At 42.8% G+C, this 22850-nt stretch overlaps 1 protein-coding gene across 1 annotated transcript; it reads right to left on the reverse strand.

Moving 5' to 3' along the window:
* Positions 1-1399: 1399 nt before the first annotated feature.
* Positions 1400-20889, reverse strand: NUDT19 (nudix hydrolase 19). Its single transcript, XM_089667834.1, has 4 exons — positions 20769-20889; positions 15438-16181; positions 13753-13960; positions 1400-1673 (listed from the first exon to the last, which is right to left on the reverse strand). The coding sequence occupies exons 2-4, from the start codon at positions 16155-16157 to the stop codon at positions 1453-1455; spliced, it is 1149 nt and encodes a 382-aa protein (XP_089523960.1). The 5' UTR covers positions 16158-16181; positions 20769-20889; the 3' UTR covers positions 1400-1452.
* Positions 20890-22850: the final 1961 nt, after the last annotated feature.

The following is a 22850-nucleotide window of genomic DNA, read 5'->3' on the forward strand; positions in this document are numbered from 1 at the left end:
GACGGCTGGTAAAATGGGCTGCGGTGGGGGCAATGCGGGATCGCGGGACAGGTGAGTGGCTGTTTTTTTAAAAGTCAGCAGCTATAGTTTGTGTAGCTGCTGACTTTTATTTTTTTAAAGACTGAGTGGAACTCCGCTTTAAAGACATACAAATTTATTTTTTAAAATTTTTTTCATATATATTGTAATAAAAACACGTCAGCATGCAGTATATATATATATATATATATATATTTATTGAAATATATTTTAAAATATATTGAATATGGCCAAAATTGTAGTATTTCAAATCTATGTCAATATATTTAGGAAGAATATTTTTAAAATATATTTCAAATATATTTTTCTTCCACATGGGAACCCACAGTGCCGTAACCATGCGCATTGCCAATTCACTTGAATAGGTCACATTTGGTGGCAGTGCCGCCCATCAAATGCAACATGCCATTTAATTTTTTGCCACAACATGTGTACAGCCTCGAATGTATGCATGCCCTATTTCAGGTGGGTGGTAAAACCGTAGCTCAGTTGCCCGTGTGAATGAGCCCTAATAGCACGCACAGATACTCACAAATCGTTCTCATCTGAGTGCACTATAGCATAGAAACCTTTTGCTGTACTGTATATGGGTGTTGGGGCACCATTTATTCTGAATAGAACAGCAGCACAACATTTATACCAAGACACCGCATTTTGCAGTAATTATTATTATTATTATACAGGATTTATATATTATTATTATACAGGATTTATATATTATTATAATACAGGATTTATATATTATTATTATTATTATACAGGATTTATATATTATTATTATTATATTATTATAATACAGGATTTATGGCGCCAACAGTTTGCTCAGCGCATTACAATATAATGGGAGACAATACAGTTCAATACAAGAGGGTTAGGAGGGCCCTGATCCTGGGAGCTTACAATCTAGGAGGGAGGGGCTAGTGGTACAAAAGGTAGTAACTGTGGGGGGGATGGACTGGTTGGAAGAGTAGAAGATACCATTATTAGCTGAGGGCAGGATAGGCTTCCCTGAAGAGACCGCCTAAAAGTAAGCAGAGTAGGCGATAGTCTGATAAATTGGGGTAGAGAGTTCCAGAGGATGGGAGAAGCTCTGGAGAAGTCCTGTGTAATGGGCAAAAACACACGTATAAGAATGAGCCTATATTGTCTTCAAACAATAATCATTATGTACTGCAGGAGGGATTCCCCCATCAACACAGAATCGAGCGCCCATGGTGGAAGAAAAAAAAAAGGTCATAACCTATGGCCTGCCTTAGACCTGGACATATTGTGCTCTACATCTTAGCCACAATGCCAACATAATGGCGGTCCCTAGGCCATGAACTACACATGGATTGCAATAATATCTACACCACACACATCCAGTCCATCCTGATTTATTAATAAAAATACAGATGGCATAAAACAGTCTATTTAAATTTTGCTCTTGGGTTCTGGATCACGACTGACATCTGTTAGAAGTGGATTGACATGTTTATATTTTGGTGGCAGATTTATAAAGAAGGTTGCAACGCCATCAATGTGTAATAATCGGTGAAGACGCCCCCCTTCCTGGACGAGGACCTTGATGGTTTTATTTGTGGAATACATTTTTTGTCCTGTGATGTCTGGATCCTCGGGGTAAAGTTCATCCCCTGCTCAGCAAAAAGAGATAAACAGGAACAATAAACACGCATTATTATTGAACTCCCGGCAGGTATAACAGACACAAATATATGTAGCTCTATATTAACCTCCCTAGCGGTCTGATTATGTCCATATTTCTGTGCTCAAAGAGGTACATTTTTTTGCATGGAAATATGTCGTTTTTTTATTGTAGGCCTGTAATTTTTAGGAATAACTCACTGAAATCTGTCCGAACAAGAGTCTAGTAAACATCCCGGGGATGATAAAACTTGAAACACGAAATCATAAATTATAATATAACAAATAATTATAAAAAATAATTATAAATGTAATTCAATAATGTAATCAAACCAAAAACACTGAAATTTGAAATATAGCGCCAAGTTCCCACATCAGTGAGGTTAGTCGCAAAATCGTTTTCAGTGTCTGATGAGGAATTTCCCCCACGAATCATTATCACTCAATTCTGCAAGTGGTTCTGATTTACTATCGCTGTTCTCTAGCCGGTCTAAAACCGCTTTTGACCTAAAGGGACGCTTTTTGGACGCCATGGACGTTTCTCAGTTTCCAGGCAGAAAGAACAGTAAAAATGCAGGCAGGGCGCCGGACAAAGCACTCGGGACAAAATGTATGTGAAATGGTTGGATACAGGAATGTTATACTATGTGATTTTAGTGTATTTGGTGAATGTCACTTTTTTTGAATTTTTGAATTTCCCACCGGTTACGTCCTCGTACGTCCCAACGCTTGCAGGGACCGGAACCCGGAAGATGGATGCCAGCATCGGCCGGAGGACATTGCCGGGAACACTGCAGGGGGGAAATTGCGGGAGCGCAGGACAAGGTAAGTGCAGAAGGGATCCCGGAGCAACGCTGCAGTGTATTCCCGAGTGTAGCTCGGGGTTACCGCTTTTGGTACTGAAACTTTACCCCGAGCTACACTCGGGAATACCACCAGGGGGGGTTAAGTAACTCAACAAAAACCCCTTAAGAACAAAGGATAAAACAAATCTTAATGCCTGAGCACAATTTTGCAACTTTGACATCTGTCAGTGAATCTGTACATTTCATCGCAGCTGCTTAATGTATCCGGTGAATTATAACTTGTTTTTTTTTCATGACAAATTGGGCCTTCATTTGTTAGTAAATGGTAATGGATATCTCCGTTTTCTTTGTTATCAAAGATGACTGGCACAAAATAGTAAAAAAAAGAATTTTTTAAAATTTAGCTGTACAGGCGCACCTCGGTTTACGAATTTAATTCATTCTGCGGGACTTTTCGTATTGTGAAAAATTTGTAAACCGAAACACTGTTTCAAATAGGAATGCATTGAAAACCAATTAATCCGTTCCGGAGGTCAGAAACTGACTGCTGGAAAATGTAGGTTAAAAAAACGTCAGTTTAAACACGTTTGCATACCGCATTTATGTGCGCTTGCATTTAGAAGCGTTTTTAAAAGATAACCTCAGGAGACCTTCCCAAATGCCCAGAATGTACTGAAATATAGTAAAAAATTAACTATTTCAGACATTTTGAGAGGAATAGAGAGAGCAGAAGCAGAGAGAGCAGTATGTGTTGAGATGAACTGTCTTTTCTGGTTGTAGTCACTATGGATCCCATCATGAGCATAATGCGGCGCGTTCTACCATTTTTTCCTTCACATGAAACCTGGAACTGACTGCGCTGGTGTACCGGGTCCATTTGAATACATAGAAAACGCTCTGATGATGAAAAAATGCTCTGGACAGCATTTGGACATTTAAAAAAGGCTTCTAAACGCAAACGCTTATAAGCACGGTTAACCGCATTTACAAGCATTTGAAACGCCGGTAAAATCTACTCCTGAACGCAAGTTTGGTGCGTTCAAAAAAACGACTGTAAACTCAACTGCCTGTAAATGAAGATGTGTACATGGACACATAGGAGAACATTGGGGAGAGTTCAGGGGCTGCTGAAAAAAATGCAGAACAGCTCCTGAATGTCAGTTTAGCAGCTGCAGTGTACATGAGCCCTAATTGGGGGTCCATGTATCAAACTTAACAAAGGACAAAAAAACTGTTCACAATTATTTATTTATTTTTTTTTTCCATAAAGAGTTTATTTTAACCTTTCCATTGCATGTGGTGTTATTATCTGACGGGAATATTTTAACCAAAAATGTCAATTGCAGGGGCGGACTGAACATTTGGAAACTTGGGCACTGCCTGAGGGCTCGGGGTCAGTAGGGGGCCCCATGAGATGCCCCTGGTACCTTTTTTATAGGCTTTTTTGAGTTTGGGCAAGGACACAGGGGCCCCATGATCCCCTATTGCCCGGGGGCCCCATGAGTTGTCAGTCCGCCCCTGGTCAATTGTATTATTATTATTATTGCATGAAGTGAATACTTTCTTGCACAAAGTAATTTGGGTTTTATATTGCTATATTCCATTTCTATATTACATATATTTTATCTATATGAATTGGTTTTAACAATGAAGACAAATTTGTATATATTGTGGATATTATGTTTTCAACATTATAAATAACCAGTTTGAGTCCATTATATTACAACGTCTGTATGCTACAGAAGATGTTAGATAATTATGAACTCTCAGTACAAATGACCTGAAAAGATGTATAAGTAGAATTATTTTTTCTTTCCCCAGAATCACTTAGGTGAAACATTATTTTAAGTGACATTGGTCCCAGCTTGTCTAACCAGTTCGGTCAAAAGAGCGATCTACTTCTAAAATGTATTGCATTTTAACAAGTTAAGAGCTCAGAGATCAACTCTTGACAAGACTCAGTTTTTAGGAAAAGTCCAAAATTATTCCTATTCCTATACTGCCCACTTCAGGTAATTAGGCTCATTGAGTGATGTCATAATTAGGCAAGATAAGGTTTGCCCGCTTAGGTTTTTCGGGGTGATAAAAGTTAGAGGACGGACACACAAGATAGGAGACAAGAAAACAACCGACGGACACACAGAAGTGAGGTTACTTAAGGCTGACATCAATGATACCATAGAATCTATATTGGTAACATATAACTCTCATTTTTCTGCAAGCAATTTTTACTCATCTTATATCTCCAGTTAAACCGTTTAGCCTGATATCGGTTAACACCGGAGTTGATGTGAAATAATTTTAACCACTTGCCCTCCTGAGGATTTACCCCCCCCCCCTCCAGACCAGGCCATTTTTTTGCGTTGCGACGCTGCGTTACTTTAACCAGTTCCCACCCGGCCAATAGCATAAAGGCAGCAGGCGAGCAACTCGTCCCTCCGGGTGGACATCATATGGCGTCCTTTCAGGCACGCGCAGGTTGCCTGCCTGCAGGGCCGCTCTCCGGCGTATACCTGGGACACGGCCGATGACAGATCTGTGTACCGCCCTTGTTCCCAGTACCATGTGACCTGCTGTGACCAATCACAGCAGGTCACATGACAGTTGTATACAATGGATGGCTTTCTTTCATGCCATCCATTGTATACTAGTGTGTCTAGCTGTGAATGGTCACAGCGATTACATGCACAAGCTGGGCTAATCACAGCCCAGCTGTGTCATGTGATTAGCCATGGCCAAATCACAGCTAAGCACAAAAAAAAACCCTGAATGAATCGATGTCATTCAGGTAAATGCTTGCTTATAGCAAAGTAATTCTTTGCTAGAAGCAAATTGTGTAAAAAAATAAATAAATACTGATCACTTCCCCAAAGTAGTACAATGTTACTATGGTAACATTATACTACTTTGGTCATAGTGAAATATGAAAAAAAAATCTTAAAAAAAGAGAAAAAAATTTAATAAAAAATTAAAACTAATAAAAAAATTAAAAAATTTTTTTTTAAATTATAATTTTTTTTTTGTACTGTCACCAGTCAGTGTCCCTGATCACTGCCATGCCAGTTATATGATGACACTGTACTGCACTGGTGACAGTATGTAAAAAAAAAAAATAGTGAAAATAATTTTTTTAATTTTTAAATTTTCCGAAAAATTATGACCAAAAAATTACAACTTCAAAAAACTCGCCATGCCTCTTATGAAGTACGTCGGACTGTCTACTTTGCAAAAAGGGGTCATTTGGAGGATATCTGTACTGTCCTGACATTTGGGGGATATCTGTACTGTCCTGACATTTGGGGGATATCTGTACTGTTCTGACATTTGGGGGATATCTGTACTGTCCTGACATTTGGGGGATATCTGTACTGTTCTGACATTCTTGGACCTCAAGAAATTAGATTGGCCGTCAGTACTTCAGGATTGATCAATATTCAGATCTATACCATAGTTTGTGAACTCTATAACTTTCCTACACACTAAATAATACATCCTAATTTGGGTTATTTTCACCAAAGACAAGTAGCAGAACACATCTCGGCCTAAATTTATGAAGAACAATTATTTATTTGCAAACTTTTATAACAGAAACAAAGAAAAACGTGGGTTTTTTTTCAAAATTTTCAGTCATTGTTTGTTAATTTAGCAAAAAATAAAAACCCCAGTGTTGCTTAAATACCACCAAAAGAAAGCTCTAGTTGTGTGAAGAAAATTGCAAAATTTTAGTTTGGGTACAATGCTGTATGATCGCGCAATTGTCATTCAAGGTGTGAGAGCGCTGAAACCTGAAAAATGGCCTGGGCAGGAAGGGGGTAAAAGTGCCCGGTTTGGAAGCGGTTAAAGCAGTCATGCAACGCTGAACCCAAATTAAATGTATGTCCTTTTTTCCCACAAATAGAGCTTTCTTTCGGTGGTATTTGATTGCCTATGCATTTTTAATTTTTTGCGCTATTAAAAAAAACTATTTTGAGAATAAAACAATATTTTTGACTTTTTGCTATTAAACATGTCCAGTAAAAATTTAAAAAAATCAAAATTTTGTAATAAATTTAAGCCAAAATGCATTCTGCTCCGTGTCTTTGAAAAAAAAAATCCCAATATGTGTAAATTAATTGGTTTGCGTGAAAGTTTTGGTGTTTACAAATGGCTGTACAGATACTGGAATTTTTTTTTTCAATTCTGGCTAGTAATACTGGCGATCAGCGACTTATAGCGGGACTGCGGCGGACATTCTGATACTGGGGGAACGGACTTGGTGTCACTGACATCCCTAGTGACACCAATACAGTGATCAGTGCTAATCAAAAGCACAGACACATTGCGGAGTCGCACGCCTCTCCCCTGTCTTTTCCCCCCCACACATTCCCCGCCTAATATTGTTCACCAGTTCTTACCTGTTACCGTTCTGAGGTTTACTGATAATACTGTATTCCCAAGAAAATTCAGTGTATCAGTAATGTATACTGTATACTTTAATTGTTCTATCTATGTTACCCCCCCCGTGAACGAAATAAAAAATTTGAACAAGAAAAAGCACAGACACTGTACTAATGGCACAGAGCAGGAAGGGGTTAACATGAGGGGCGATCAAAGGGTTAACTGTGTGCTGGGAGTGTTTTACATAGGGGGTGGTGTCTGTGTGCTTCACTGTAAGCACATTGCTTTAGATGGCTGTGCTGTGCACAAACCATCTAAAGCAGTGTGCCCGAGCTGACAGGGAGGAGAACTGTTAGTAAACAAACAGTTCTCCTCCCCGTCGGAGATCGTCGGAAGTCACCGGGCGCCGGCGAATAATCGCCAGCTGGGACGTGGTGATTGACAGCCGTGGCCACGACTCGCACGCACCCCCTACCCGAAAATGCAAAATCATGTATATATACGTGATTTTGCGCACCCATGCCGCCCTGTAGCAGTATTTCTGCTATAGAGCGGCGCTGAAGCGGTTAACTGCATTATAATTATATTATATTATTATCATTTTAATTCTCTGGGGGGAGGATTCTGTTTGAAATATCCACAAAAATAATTTCAGGTTCTAGTCAATGGTTTAGCTGGGTATACAGTTGCAAGAAAAAGTATGTGAACCCCTTGGGATTACGTGGAGTTTTGCATGAATTGGGCATAAAATGTGCTCTGAACGTCATCTAAGTCACAACAATAGAAGAACACAGTCTGCTGAACATAATACTACACAAACATTAGATGCTGCCATGGTTTAATTGCACATAACATGTAAACATTCACAGTGCAGGGAGGAAAAAGTATGTGAGTCCCTAGCTTAATGACTTCTCCCAGAGCTAATTGGAGCCAGGAGTGAGCCAACCTTGACTCCAATCAGTGGGATGATATTGGATGTGTTGCTGACAGCTGTCCTGCCCTTAAAAAACACACACCTGTTTTGGGTTTACTGGTTTCAAGAAGCACTGTCTGATGTGAACCATGCCTCGCAGAAAAGAGCTCTCAGAAGACCTATGATCAAGAATTGTTGACTTGCATGAAGCTGGAAAGGGTTACAAAAGTATCCCCAAAAGCCTTGATGTTCCTGTGTCCACGGTAAGACAGACTGTCTACAAATGGAGAAAGTTTAGCACTGTTGCTACTCTCCCTAGGCGTGGTCGTCCTGTAAAAATGACTGCAAGAGCACAGCGCAGAATGCTGCATGAGGTAAAGAAGAATCCCAGAGTGTCAGCTAAAGACCTACAGAAATCTCTGGCACATGCTAACATTTTTGTTGACACATCTACAATAAGGAAAACATTAAACAAGAATGGAGTACATGGGAGGACACCACGAAGGAAGCCATTGCTGTCCAAAAAGAAGATTGCAGCACGTTTGAAGTTTGCAAAAGAGCACCTGGATGTTCCACAGCACTACTGGCAAAATATACTGTGGACAGATGAAACCAAGATTGAGTTGTTTGGGAAGAACACACAACACTATGTGTGGACAAAAAAGGCACAGCACACCAACATCAAAACCTCATCCCCACTGTGAAACATGGCGGAGGGAGCATCATGGTTTGGGGCTGCTTTGCTGCCTCAGGGCCTGGACAGATTGTTGTCATTGATGGGAAAATGAATTCCAGAGTTTATCAAGACATTTTGCAGGAAAACGTACGACCATCTGTCCGCCAACTGAAGCTCCGCAGAGGATGGGTGATGCAACAGGACAATGACCCAAAGCATACAAGTCATTCAACAAAACAATGGCTGCAACAGCACAGAATACGCCTTCTGGAGTGGCCCAGTCAGAGTCCTGACCTCAACCCAATTGAAATGCTGTGGCATGACCTTAAGAGAGCGATTCACACCAGACATCCCAAGAATATTGCTACACTAAAACAGTTTTGTGAAGAGGAATGGTCCAAAATGACTCCAGATCGTTGTGCAGGTCTGATCTGCAACTACAGGAAACGTTTGGTTGAGGGTATTGCTGCCAAAGGAGGGTCAACCAGTTATTAAGTCCAAAGGTTCACATACTTTTTCCTCCCTGCACTGTGAATGTTTACATGTTATGTGCAATTAAACCATGGCAACATCTAATGTTTGTGTAGTATTATGTTCAGCAGACTGTGTTCTTCTATTGTTGTGACTTAGATGACGTTCAGAGCACATTTTATGCCCAATTCATGAAAAACTCCACGGAATCCCAAGGGGTTCACATACTTTTTCTTGCAACTGTATATGACAAAGTAGACAACTTAGTGGAACATTTGTTGTTGACCTCAGATAGATTCTCAGCTTATTGGATTGTCCTGTGTACGGTATTCTAAATCAGTTCATGTTAATATGAACTTTGAGCTTTGAATATCTGTTTGCAGAGAGATAACATGGTCGATTTGCATAGTCGTTGTCATATGTTGCTGAGTTACTGATAGTTTCATACGCTGCATTGCTAGACAGTTGATTTTAATTCATTACTGTTTGAAAATAATTGCTGGTTTGAATTTCTAACCATCATTTTTGATTAGCTCATTGTACTGCTATTTTGATTTGATTATTATTTATCATCACCTATTATATTTTATTACCTTTTGTGCACTGATATTTTATTATTAATAGTTATTTATTTTTGCACATTATTGCTTTTTATTTCCTCTTCAAATTAGCTCAAATAAAGACTCAGATTATCAGTTGATTTATGAAAATTAGTAGGGAATCTCCTTAACTCCACATCCCCGCCTGTTTTCATAAATTATTTACTGATTATTTTCTCAGAGCAAAAGTTCTAACAGGAGGGTTAGACAGAGGAAACATCAGAGTCCTCCAGCAGAGTATTTCCGGAGAGGAGAGTTAGGCCCCATGTACACAGGACACTTCTGAACGATGGAAACTGACTGCTGGAAAACATAGGTTAAAAAAGTCTGTTTAGCTGTGTTTGCATAATGCGTTTATGTGCGTTTGCGTTTAGAAGTGTTTTTAAAGATAAGCACAGGAGAACCTCCCAAATGCCCAGAATGCACTGAAAAGTGGTAAATTATTAACTATTTCAGACTGTTTCAGAGAAATACAGAGAGTAGAAGCAGAGACAGCAGTATGTGTTGAGATTAGCTAGGTGTGAGTTGCTCATTAACATTTCTTTTGTTTCCAAGGGTGGGAAAGATGTCTGGTGGAGGGAGTCATTAAGGCCACCTGGCAGGGGGTCTTCATGAGGGATTTGAGGTGTGAATGGTCATTAACATTTCTTTTGTTTCCAAGGGTGGGAGAGGTCTGAGGTGTAAATTGGTCATTACAATGTGTGACAAGCTTGGTAGGAACATCCTGTGTTCAGTGTTTTGTCCACCTGAGTACCTTGAAAATGGTTTGCATGCATTTTTCATGATTGTGGACAGCATGAGTCTTCTGGTAAAGTGCTAATGTGTTTCGGCAATCAAACTCCCTTCTTCAGAGCAAGGGAGTTCGACTCCTGAAACGCGTTAGCACTTTACCTGAGGACGCATGCTGTCCACAATTGGCACCTTTGACTTCTTATAAAAATGGGAATATCCTCCTGCGCTTAACTATAGAAACCTATTGTGTGAGCAAGCTGCTATCACCTATTCCATATACCCCAGGATGTCAATGATGATCAAAAAAATGGTGAAGCGCTAAACCAATAAATATACATAAACAAATGTTTAAATAACTGTGAAAAATAAATAAATAAATTATATTAATATGCAACCGTGACTCTCGAAATAAAAGTGACACCTGCTAAAATTACAAATCCACAATAATGTCTAATAACAGATACCTGATCTAATAAATTGAAGTGATGTTAATAAAAATCGTGAAAGGTGCTCAAAATATAAATATTGCAACTATATGGTCAGCAATCCTCTATAAATCATTCAGTGCAAGTGAACAGTGCAAATACACAACAGTGATCAGTCCAAAAAAACAGTGTTTCAATCTTCAGTGCACACTTGCTTTGTGCTCTCAGTGACACTCTTGTGTGACTTATCCCAATGTGGCTAAAGTGCCTCCTCACCTCACAACATCGACCCCTCAGGGCCACAATGCCTTAAGTTGTCCCACACAGGAAGATGTTCCACAATCAGGCTCCACCGACTCCACTGATTACAATAGGACTCCACTCCTAACTCAGCGTACCTCAAAAATGCCCTTTCACACAGTCCGACTCAAGCATGTATGAAAGGAGTAAACAAAGAAAGACCTCCATAGTGTATTACCACTTTAATCATTAAAAAAACGCCAAAAATTGAACATTCACATTAGCTTCCTTTACAGTACAGCAGTTCCCATGTGCTATGGGTGTACTAGAGGATTCAGGTGTACCAAGATGGTGTCAGGAACCGGAAGTGCGTCTCCACTTACCGGAAGTGCGTCACAGCGCATGCGCTCTACGCGTTACACCACGATCAAGATCCTGAAGAAGCCACGTGTCCATCATGGTGTAACGCGTAGAGCGCATGCGCGGTGACGCACTTCCGGTTCCTGACGCCATCTTAGTACACATGAATCCTCTAGTACACCCATAGCACATGGGAACTGCTGTACTGTAAAGAAAGCTAATGTGAGTGTTCAATTTTTGGCGTTTTGTTAATGATTAAAGTGGTAATACACTATGGAGGTCTTTCTTTGTTTACTCTTTTCATACATGCTTGAGTCGGACTGTATGAAAGGGCATTTTTGAGGTACGCTGAGTTAGGAGTGGAGTCCTATTGTAATCAGTGGAGTCGGTGGAGCCTGATTGTGGAACATCTTCCTGTGTGGGACAACTTAAGGCATTGTGGCCCTGAGGGGTCGATGTTGTGAGGTGAGGAGGCACTTTAGCCACATTGGGATAAGTCACACAAGAGTGTCACTGAGAGCACAAAGCAAGTGTGCACTGAAGATTGAAACACTGGTTTTTTGGACTGATCACTGTTGTGTATTTGCACTGTTCACTTGCACTGAATGATTTATACAGAGGATTGCTGACCATATAGTTGCAATATTTATATTTTGAGCACCTTTCACGATTTTTATTAACATCACTTCAATTTATTAGATCAGGTATCTGTTATTAGACATTATTGTAGATTTGTAATTTTAGCAGGTCACCTTTGACCTCTTGTCTCTGTTTTTATGACTTTTCATGGCTTGTGAGTATGTTTTTGCATCTTTTTAATACATTTTTGGTTATTGTGTTAATGCACTAGGAGAGTGCGCCCTGTTTTGCTCTTTTCAGATGTAGGAGCTACATTCACCTGTTCCAGAAAATAGCAAATGCAGCCAAGGGGCCCCAGTAGACAATAAAAATATGTGTATCTTGGTAAAATGATCATTCATTTGAACTGTTTTACCTGCAGGCCATTTGGGTCCCTGCAGAAGCCTGGCTAAAAAAGTCCCAGTTAGCATCTCCTACGTTCTTCTTTGCTGCTAGAAGGCGAAAACTATTGGTTTTCACTCCAGTAATGCTGGATTTGGACATCCAACGGTTTTTACATCCTATCAACAAGTCAGGATGTGGAGGTTACTAACTAGGAGTTTTTTTAGCCAGATTTCTAAGAGGACCCAAATGGTCTAGAACACGGATGTCAAACTGGTGGCCCTCCAGCTGTTGCCAAACTACAATCCCCATGAGATTTTTCAAGGCTGACAGTTACAAGCATGACTCCCAAAGGCAGAGGCACAATGGGACTTGTAGTTTCGCAACAGCTGGAGGGCCACCAGTTTGACACCCCTGGTCTAGAGGTAAAAAAATCAAATTAATGGTCGCTTTACAGAGCTGCACAAATTATTACTATCTTGGGTAAGACAAAGCGAGCGCTCTAAATGAAGCAGCTGTAGCACTAAAGGTAACCATATAAAAACCTCAATAAAACTGTATAAATGAATAAAGTGCAGCGCTAATAAAAATGACAATAAAAGTTCATAAATTATATGAAATGGTAAATGATCCCAACTGTAGCAGAATTCAAATGCTTGTGCTTGGAAGTAATGGTAAAATTGCGCACTCACCAGATGCGCATTGAATATATGCATATAAATATATCCACCACGGACCACTTAGGGAAGCGGGTATGTCAGGCGTCTGGTGAACTTCCTTCTAGGTATGGAACAGCACAGCAGTATATCCTGGGATTAAGTAAGATCTGCTCATCCAGAGGTCCCCTTTAGGATGGATGGGTCTGCAGCCTGTTTACAGGGATTCCCTCCTCTGGGTGCTGGATAGGTAAGGATCATCTGCAGGCTCTGTAATTTAATAGCTCCATAGAGGAGCCACAATAGAAGTGCCCATAGTGTAGTATTTCTAATGCTTTATTCCATGGAAATATTATTAAAAGGGATTAACAGTATTGCACTGACCAATAGTAAAGATGGTCACTGGACCTACACGTGGCTCCAGCGGCGTGACGTCACGGCGTGTTGGTTCACCCTTAAGATTTTCGTGCCACGCACGTCCTCAGAGGGGAGACCAACCATATACAAATTATTACTATCTACTGGGTCCCCTTGACTGCATAGGCTATTTTCTGGAACTTAGCCTTTAGGTCACTCATAGTTTTTCAGGAGAGGAGCATTAGATAAAAAAAGCCTCACTGGTAAGCCAAGCTTCTGAACGTTACCAAGTTCTTTTTATCATTTTAAATTACAGTTTGAATCCATGCAAGCTGATTCCATATTTTTGTAAGCCCTGATGAAGAAGGTGATGTGTAGTCCCTGAAACGTGTTGGAAGTTGTGGAATAAAACCAATATTTCAAAGTGACCCATCAATTTTAGAGTCAAATATCATTCCCATGATGTGAGGAAGAGGAAGGAAACAGGGAAATGTTACCTGGTAGTGCATGTACCATACCATCCTCAGCGTGCACCGTAACCGGCATCCACCTTTCACATCCTTCCAAGGCGCGATTGTAACTGAACCTGTGGAGCTCATGAAGGCTGGTGAAATGGCATAATCTGCTCAGATTGTAGAACTGCGGAGGAGGAATCCATGTTCCCTGACCCCTGTACTCATCAATGGCTTCCTGAGGAGTCCACCACTAAAACAGAAAGTTTTCAGTTCACAAAAATGCATTGAGATAGTCTATTGCCAAGGAAGGGGGGGGGGGACACAATCAAGTTGGCTATACACATTACAAAGATTTGTATAACTAACCCTTTCTTTCAATCAGGGAAGATCAGCATCACATGTAGGTGTTACCTAGGATGGGCTACATGCAAATACAGCCTGCCTAGAAACAGCCACTCCCCCAGACTGACATCCACCTATCAGAGCCATTGGCTTCTGCTGCTGTCAATCAAATCCTGTGGGGGAGGAAGGCAGGGGGCAGGGCCAAGCCATGCTGTGTGTGTTAATGGATGCACACAGCCAGGCTCGCAGATGTGCCACCACAGGAAGCGGCTTCCCACAGAGAAGAGAAGCCAAGAACACTGCCAGGAGACCCCAAAGGAGTAGGTTCTGGGCTGCTCTGTGCAATACCATTGCACAGAGCAAGTAAGTATGACATTTATTTTAATTAAAAAAAATACTCTCTACAACCACTTTAAAGGGACTCTGTCATAACCCCTCCCCAATGCCAAAACCTAAGCCGGCCATACATAAATCGACATTCGACCAGTCTTGGATACAACCAATCTGCCAGATTTTTCTGCATGCAATTATTGGCAGTGGGTATAGCCACTAACAGTAATCATTGTGTTCTGCTAGCTAGGAAGGCTCTTCACACCCCTTCCCCCACGCTGGTAGACTACAATAGCGCTGTGGAAGGGATCCCCTCATCAACACTGACTGTGTTGATGGGGGGAATCAAGTGATTTTCTTTCCTTCCAGAAAGAAAATCGATTAAGCTATGGCTTGCCTTATCTGCCCCTTTTTACCCCTTGTGCATCCCCATTGGCCAATGAGGCAATGGACTAATGACAAGCTCCATAATTACCAGGTAGCATTGGGGCTTTGAATGTCAGCATGGCACAACGTTCAGCCGTAATGGCAAGGAACTGAATGCTTCTTCAGATAGAGGTGCTTGCACTTTATATCTGCAGCAATTAGATCCTCACACCTGGAACTACCAGGATTTTTTTGGATCTCTGGCAAGAAAAAAATTAAAGCAGCAGAGGGGGTTTACTTTATAGACAACCAATTTCTTTGGCCTGCAAAATTCCAAGTTTGCTTTAACACCTGAATTGCAGCACTAGGGTCCTGGGTTTGAATCCCAACCAGGACACTATCTGCATGGAGTTTGCATGTTCTCCCTGTGCTTGTATGGGTACTCTGTTGTCCTTCCACACTCCAAAGACATGCAGGTAGGTCAACTTGCTTTTTTCTAAATTGGCCCTAGTATGTGTATGTATGAATGTGAGTTAGGAACCTTAGATTGTAAGCTCCTTGGGGGGGCAGGGACTGATGTGAATGTACAGTAAGTGCTGCTTAAAGTGTCAGCACTATGTAAATACCTGGAATAAATGAATAAACAATTCAGGACAGGTCTACTTAACCAATCATACTTTGGAACTCACGTTAAAGGTAGTCATTTCCTTTTGATCATCTACGGTGACCGGCTTCTTCTGCAGACAGGCAATGTAGAAGGCAGTGTCGAAGCGCCTGGCCCGAGAACTCTTAGAGAACGGGGGTGTCAGCCAGTTGCCCCACTCATGCAGGGCCCAGATGTTTGGAACACAATGCAGCTCCTTGCACATCTCAATAAACTGCAGCGGATTGTTCTGGACCTCCTCCCTCCACTTAGCCATTTCCTCTCCACCATAAGCGTCCATTAGGTCTTGGCTAGCATCAAATTCGGCACTTTCGGGAACCACCAGCAGTATTCCAGATTCCTCAAACGTCTCTCTGATGGCACAGATCCTGAAGGCGACCTCCCCGGGGATCAACGACCCAAATTTCTTCCTGTCTGTAACAAACATAGGAGACCTGGTGCTGGAGGATTGCCTGACCACACCAAGGCCAAAGTTTGGTTTGTTGACATGTCTCTGGAAGACGTGGATCCAGTCGTTGGAGAAGTCAGCGACATCGACCACCCCTCCAGGGAACACAAAAGCGTTGGGCATGAAGCCGCTCTTCTGGCTGCGCTTCAGTAATAACACCTCGTAATCGAATGTACTTTTTCTACGGTCGTTCCTAGACATCTGAGATGCCATTTTGGGAATGATGTTTCCATGTTGCAAACCAGCAGCTAAAATCAGGGTGGCAGCTTCCCTCCAGTGTTGCAGCGTATTGTTCATTTTCAAATCTTCAATGTTCTTTTCCTTTAAAAAAATTAAATATCAATGGAGATCCAATTGACAAATAATTTACAAATCCAAGTTACAATGTTGCAATCTCATCACCGGGAGAGAGGAGACTGGGGAAATGCTTCCTACTGCCTGCACCATACTGATGACATCATCTCAGCCTAGGCAAAGTCGCTAGGCTAGAGCTCAAAGATGGCTTTGTATTGATAAAAGGTGGAGCTTTTCTGGAAAACGTAGTCTGTTGTTTTATAGTGTTACATGTCAAGAATTTAGGCATGAAGACTTATAAAACTACTGACAGGTCCACTTTATTGGACTCACAAACAAGGATTAATATTTATGTTTTCTAATGATGCCTATTTATCAGATAGTTTGAATCAAGAGCTTAATTTTTTCCCTTAGTTCCCCAATGTCAATGCCCCCACTCACCATTTTAATTACTGTAAGAGCCCTTTGTCCACGAAACCCCAAATCCCGAGAATCTAGCTTAAGAGATACCATACCTGTATACGGTATACATTATATTGCCAAAAGTATTGGGCCAGCCTTCCATATCATGTGATTCAGGTGTTCCAATTACCTCCATGGCCACAGGTGTATAAAATCATCACCTAGGCATGCAGACTGCTTCTACAAACATTGGTGAAAGAATGGATCGCTCTCAGGAGCTCAGTGACTCCAAGCGTGGTCCCATGATAGGTGGCCACCTGTGCAATAAGTCCATCCGTGACATTTCCTGGTTACTAAATATTCCACGCTCAACTGTTAGTGGGATTATAACAAAGTGGAAGCAACTGGGAACAACAGCAACTCAGCCACCAAGTGGTAGGCCACGTCACATGACAGGGCGGGGTCAGCACATGCTGAAGCGCACAGTGTGCAGAAGTCACCAACTGTCTGCAGAGTCAGTAGCTAAAGACCTCCAAACTTGGTGTGGCCTTCAGATGGGCACAACAACAGTGTGTAGAGAGCTTCATGGAATGGGTTTCCATGGCCGAGCAGCTGAATCCAAGCCTTACATCACCAAGTGCAATGCAAAGCATTGGATGCCGTGGCGTAAAGCACACCGCCACTGGACTCTAGAGCAGTGGAGATGTGTTGTCTGGAGCGACCGGTTGCCAGAGAGAATGATACTTGCCTGACTGCATTGTGCCAAGTGTAAAGTTTGGTGGAGGGGGGATTATGATGTGGGGTTGATTTTCAGGGGTTGGGCTTGGCCCCCTAGTTCCAGTGAAGGGACCTCTTAAGGCCTCAGCATACCAAGACATTTTGGACAATTTCATGCTCCCAACTTTGTGAGAACAGTTTGGGGATGGCCATTTCCTTTTCCAACATGGCTGCGCACCAGTGCACAAAGCAAGGTCCATAAAGACATGGAGGAGCCAGTTTGGGGTGGAGGAACTTGACTGGCCTGCACAGAGTCCTGACCTCAACCCCATAGAACACCTTTGGGATGAATTAGAGCGGAGACTGCGAGCCAGGCCTCCTCCCCCGACATCAGTGCCTGACCTGACAAATGTTCTTCTGGAAGAATGGTCCAACCTTCCCATAGACACCCTCCTAAACCTTGTGGACGGCCTTCCCAGAAGAGTTGAAGCTGTTATAGCTGAAAAGGGCGGGGCCAACTCAATATTGAACCCTACAGACTAAGACTGGGGGCCATTAAATTCATGTGCGTGGAAAGGCAGGCGGCCCAATACTTTTGGCAATATATTGTGTGTGTCTATGAAGTCAGTGTACATGCAATGCTCCGGGTCCACAGTTCAAGGGTTAGCGGTGGAATATCTCTCTGATAATAGAGAACTGATAATATTCTCATGTTTCCAGGGACAGCCTCAGGTCTCTCCATTATTTTGTCCAAAGGTTTTACCCTCTTTATCACCAGGCCATTTTTTGTTATACCGCACTGCGCTACTTTAACTGGTAATTGTGTGGTCGTGCAATGCTGTAACCAAACGAAATGTATATCTTATTTCTTCACACAAATAAGAGCTTTCTTTTGGTGGTATTTGATCACCACTGGGGGCTTTTTATTTTTTGAGATATAAACGGAAAAAGACCGAACATTTTGTAAAAAATAAAACCACAATATTTTATACTTTTTGCTGTAGAACATTTCCAATAAAAAAAATTTTAAAAATCAAATTTTTTCATAAATTTTGGCCAAAATATATTCTGCTACATGTCTTTGATACAAACAAATCCCAATAAGTGTATACTGATTGGTCTGCATGAAGGTTATAGCGCCTACAAACTATGGTATATATACTGAATTGTTTTTTAAACTGACACTGACATCACCATTAATACAGTCATCAGTGATAGAACTAAATGCTGTCACTGTACTAATGACACTGGCTGGGAAGGGGTTAACATCTAGGGCTATCAAGGGGTTAAATGTGTGCCTAACTATGTGTAATGTGTGTAAAGTGTGCCGCTTTTATTAAACAATCTCTAAGTTTCTCGTCCCTGCTTTGCTAGATATATTCACTAGATATAGTGAATGCAGGGTCCAGGGAGAGCGGATATAGTGAATGCAGGGTCCAGGGAGAGCGGATATAGTGAATGCGGAGTCCGGGGAGAGCGGAAATAGTGAATGCAGAGTCCGGGGAGAGCGGATATAGTGAATGCGGAGTCCGGGGAGAGCGGATATAGTGAATGCGGGGTCCGGGGAGAGCGGATATGGTGAATGCAGAGTCCAGGGAGCCTGGATATAGTGAATGCGGGGTCTGGGGACAGCGGATATAGTGAATGCAGGGTCCAGGGAGAGCAGATATAGTGAATGCAGGGTCCGGGGAGAGCGGATATAGTGAATGCAGGGTCCAGGGAGAGTGAATATAGTGAATGCAGGGCCCGGGGAGAGCAGATATAGTGAATGCAGGGTCCGGGGAGACCGGATATAGTGAATGCAGGGTCCGGGGAGACCGGATATAGTGAATGCAGGGTCCAGGGAGACCAGATATAGTGAATGCAGGGTCCGGGGAGAGCAGATATAATGAATGCAGGGTCCGGGGAGAGCAGATAAAGTAAATGCTGGATTCGGGGAGACCGGATATAGTGAATGCAGGGTCCGGGGAGAGCAAATATAGTGAATGCAGGGTCCAGGGAGACCAGATATAGTGAATGCAGGGTCCGGGGAGAGCGGCTATACTGAATGCAGGGTCCAGGGAGAGCGGATTTAGTGAATGCAGGGTCCGGGGAGAGCGGATAAACTGAATGCCGGGTTTGGGGAGACCGGATATAGTGAATGCAGGGTTCGGGGAGAGCGGATATAGTGAATGCAGGGTCTGCGGAGAGCAGATATAGTGAATGCAGGGTCCGGGGAGACCAGGTATAGTGAATGCGGGGTCAGGGGAGAGCGGATATAGTGAATGCGGGGTCCGTGGAGAGCGGATATAGTGAATGCGGGGTCCGGGGAGCGCGGATATAGTGGATGCAGGGTCCGGGGAGAGCAGATATAGTGAATGCGGGGTCCGGAGAGAGCGGATATAGTGAATGCGGGGTCCGGGGACAGCGGATATAGTGAATGCGGGGTCGGGGAGAGCAGATATAGTGAATGCAGGGTCCGGAGAGAGCGGATATAGTGAATGCAGGGTCCGGAGAAAGCGGATATAGTGAATGCAGGGTCCGGGGAGACCTGATATAGTGAATGCAGGGTCCGGGGAGACCGGATATAGTGAATGCAGGGTTCGGGAAGACCGGATATAGTGAATGCAGGTTCCGGGGAGACCGGATATAGTGAATGCAGGGTCCGGGGAGACCGGATGTAGTGAATGCAGGGTCCGGGGAGAGCGGATATAGTGAATGCAGGGTCCGGGGAGAGCGGATATAGTGAATGCAGGGTCCGGGGAGAGCGGATATAGTGAATGCGGGGTCCGGGGAGAGCGGATATAGTGAATGCGGGGTCCGGAGAGAGCGGATATAGTGAATGCGGGGTCGGGGAGAGCGGATATAGTGAATGCGGGGTCCGGAGAGAGTGGATATAGTGAATGCGGGGTCCGGGGAGAGCGGATATAGTGAATGCAGGGTCCGGGGAGAGCGGATATAGTGAATGCGGGGTCCGGGGAGACCGGATATAGTGAATGCAGGGTCCGGGGAGACCGGATATAGTGAATGCAGGGTCCGGGGAGACCGGATATAGTGAATGCAGGGTCCGGGGAGAGCGGATATAGTGAATGCAGGGTCCGGGGAGAGCGGATATAGTGAATGCAGGGCCCGGGGTTTAGTAACACTTTAAATCTACCCAGGTTGATTTACTAAAGGCAAATAGATTGTGCACTTTGCAAATGCAGTTGCTCCAGAACTTAGCAGATGAGGGGAAGCGCTGCAGATTTCCATCATCCAATCATCGGCAAGCAAAAATGCTGTTTTTTTTAAATTTCCTTGATTGGGTATTGTTTGTAAAGTGAACCTTGATCTCATTTACTAAGTTCTGGAGCAGCTGCACTTGCAAAGTGTTCAGTCTGTTTGCCTTTAGAAAATCAGCCTCGCCGCTCAGCACAGACCCCTCGGCAGATCACACAGAACATGGACATGCATTCCTCCTACACCCCCTCCCCCACCCACCCCCCACAGTCACTGCTGTGACATTGGCAGTCTTACCCCAGCCTGTGTCCTTCCTACTTCAGAGGGAAGCCATTACTGTAGTCATCAGAATGACTGCAACTCCCAGAATGCCGTGCGAGAGTCCCTCCCAGCTACAGAGATCTCCAGTCTTCCATACTGGATACAGTAACACCTGTCTCCATAGCAACAGAAGAACACAACTGATACATTGTATCCGCTGGAGAAACAGAAAGTGGGCAACAGCGCCACCATGTTGCCGAGACAAGTGATGACATGTCATATTTATTCTATGTCATTATAATGTATTTTATTTTTTTTTTAAACTTATTTTATTATCACTTTTATTAACCCCTCGCCCTCCTGAGGATTCCCCCCCCCTCCCTTCCTGACCAGGCCATTTTTTGTGATACGACGCTGCATTACTTTAACTGAGAATTGCGCGGTCATGCCACTCTGCACCCAATTGAAATTTATGTCCTTTTTTCCCCACAATTGGAGCTTTCTTTCAGTGGTATTTGATCACCTCTGCAATTTGTTATTTTTGCGCTATAAACAAAAGAGACCGACAATTTTGAAAACAAAACAATAGTTTTGACTTTTTGCTATAAAACATATCCAGTAAAGAACATTAAAAAAATCTAATTTCGTCATAAGTTTAGGGCAAAATGTATTCTGCTCCGTGTCTATGCTAAAAAAAATCCTGATGCGTGTAAATTAATTGGTTCACGTGAAAGTTATAGTGTTTACAAATGGCGGTATATATACTAGGATTTATTTTTTTTAACTACTGGCGGCGATCAGCGACTTATAGTGGGACTGTGGTGGGCATTCTGACACTGGGAGGGGAACTGACTGCCACTGACATCCCCAGTGAAACCAATACAATGATCAGTGCTAATAAAAAGCACTGACTCTGTACTAATGACACTGGGCAGGAAGGGGTTAACATCTGGGGCGATCAAAGGGTTAATTGTGTGCTGTGTGCATGTTTTACTAGGGAGACATGCTGTGAAGAGCCATACAAAGCAATATGCTGGAGCTGACAGGAGAGAGATCTGTATTGTTTACTTACAGACCTCTCCCCTGTCAGTGTTCCTCAACGATCGCTGGATGCCAGCGGGGAATCACCGGACTGGACCCAGTGATCGACAGCTGTAGCCACCAATGGTGGCGCAGGTAGGGCGCACGCACAGCGAGCATGTGCCCTCTACCTGGAAATATAAAATCACGTATATATATGTGATTTTGCGCAGCCCTGCAGCAGTAGTTCTGCTATATTGTACGCCCCTTGAGGGTTAGGGACTGATGTGAATGTACAATATATATGTAAAGTGCTGCGTAAATTGACGGCGCTATATAAGTACCTGAAATAAATAAATATAGGGCAGTCGATAAGCAGATAATATTAATAATAATAATAATAATAATAATAATAATAATAAATATTATTTTTAACCTATTACAAGAAACTTTATAGCAGAACTTCAAGCGGTATTAAACCCAATGCAAAAATGGAATATGTTGCAGCTTACCAATCATTTAATGTGGTGGCTGCATTAGTTTTTTTTTTCACTCTGGTGATCTAGCCAGTAAGGCCCCATTCACACTGGCGTTTTGAATGGCTGCTGTCTGCTGTGCCTCCTGTGCTCGTTTTGTCTTACTAATACAAGAGGTGTGTGAGGCTCAGGGGCGGACTGACCATTTGGAAACTCGGGCACTGCCCGAGGGCCCGGGGTCAGTAGGGGGCCCCATGAGATGCCCCTGGTACCTTTTTCATAGGCTTTTTTGAGTTTGGGCAAGGACACAGAGGCCCCATGAACCCCTATTGCCCGGGGGCCACATGAGTTGTCAGTCCGCCCCTGGTGAGGCTCCATTCATACTACGGTGTTTGGAATTGCGATTCTGCCTGTGATTTTAAAACACTCTGCTAAAATGACAAATCGCGCAAACGCATGTTTGGGTGCCATTCATTTTTAATGGCATCCGAAAACACAGTGCGGTTCTGTGTAAATGGCGGAAGACCGCATCGCGCAACGTATCACCCTAAAGAAGTTGAGGGACTTCCTTTGGGGCAAGACCCATCACCCGATGCAGTTTGCCACCATTGTCACGTGATTT

Source organism: Staurois parvus, unplaced genomic scaffold (genome assembly GCF_062004578.1).
Source record: "Staurois parvus isolate SC_StPar_1 unplaced genomic scaffold, SC_StPar_1.0 ptg003601l, whole genome shotgun sequence".
NCBI lineage: Eukaryota > Metazoa > Chordata > Amphibia > Anura > Ranidae > Staurois > Staurois parvus.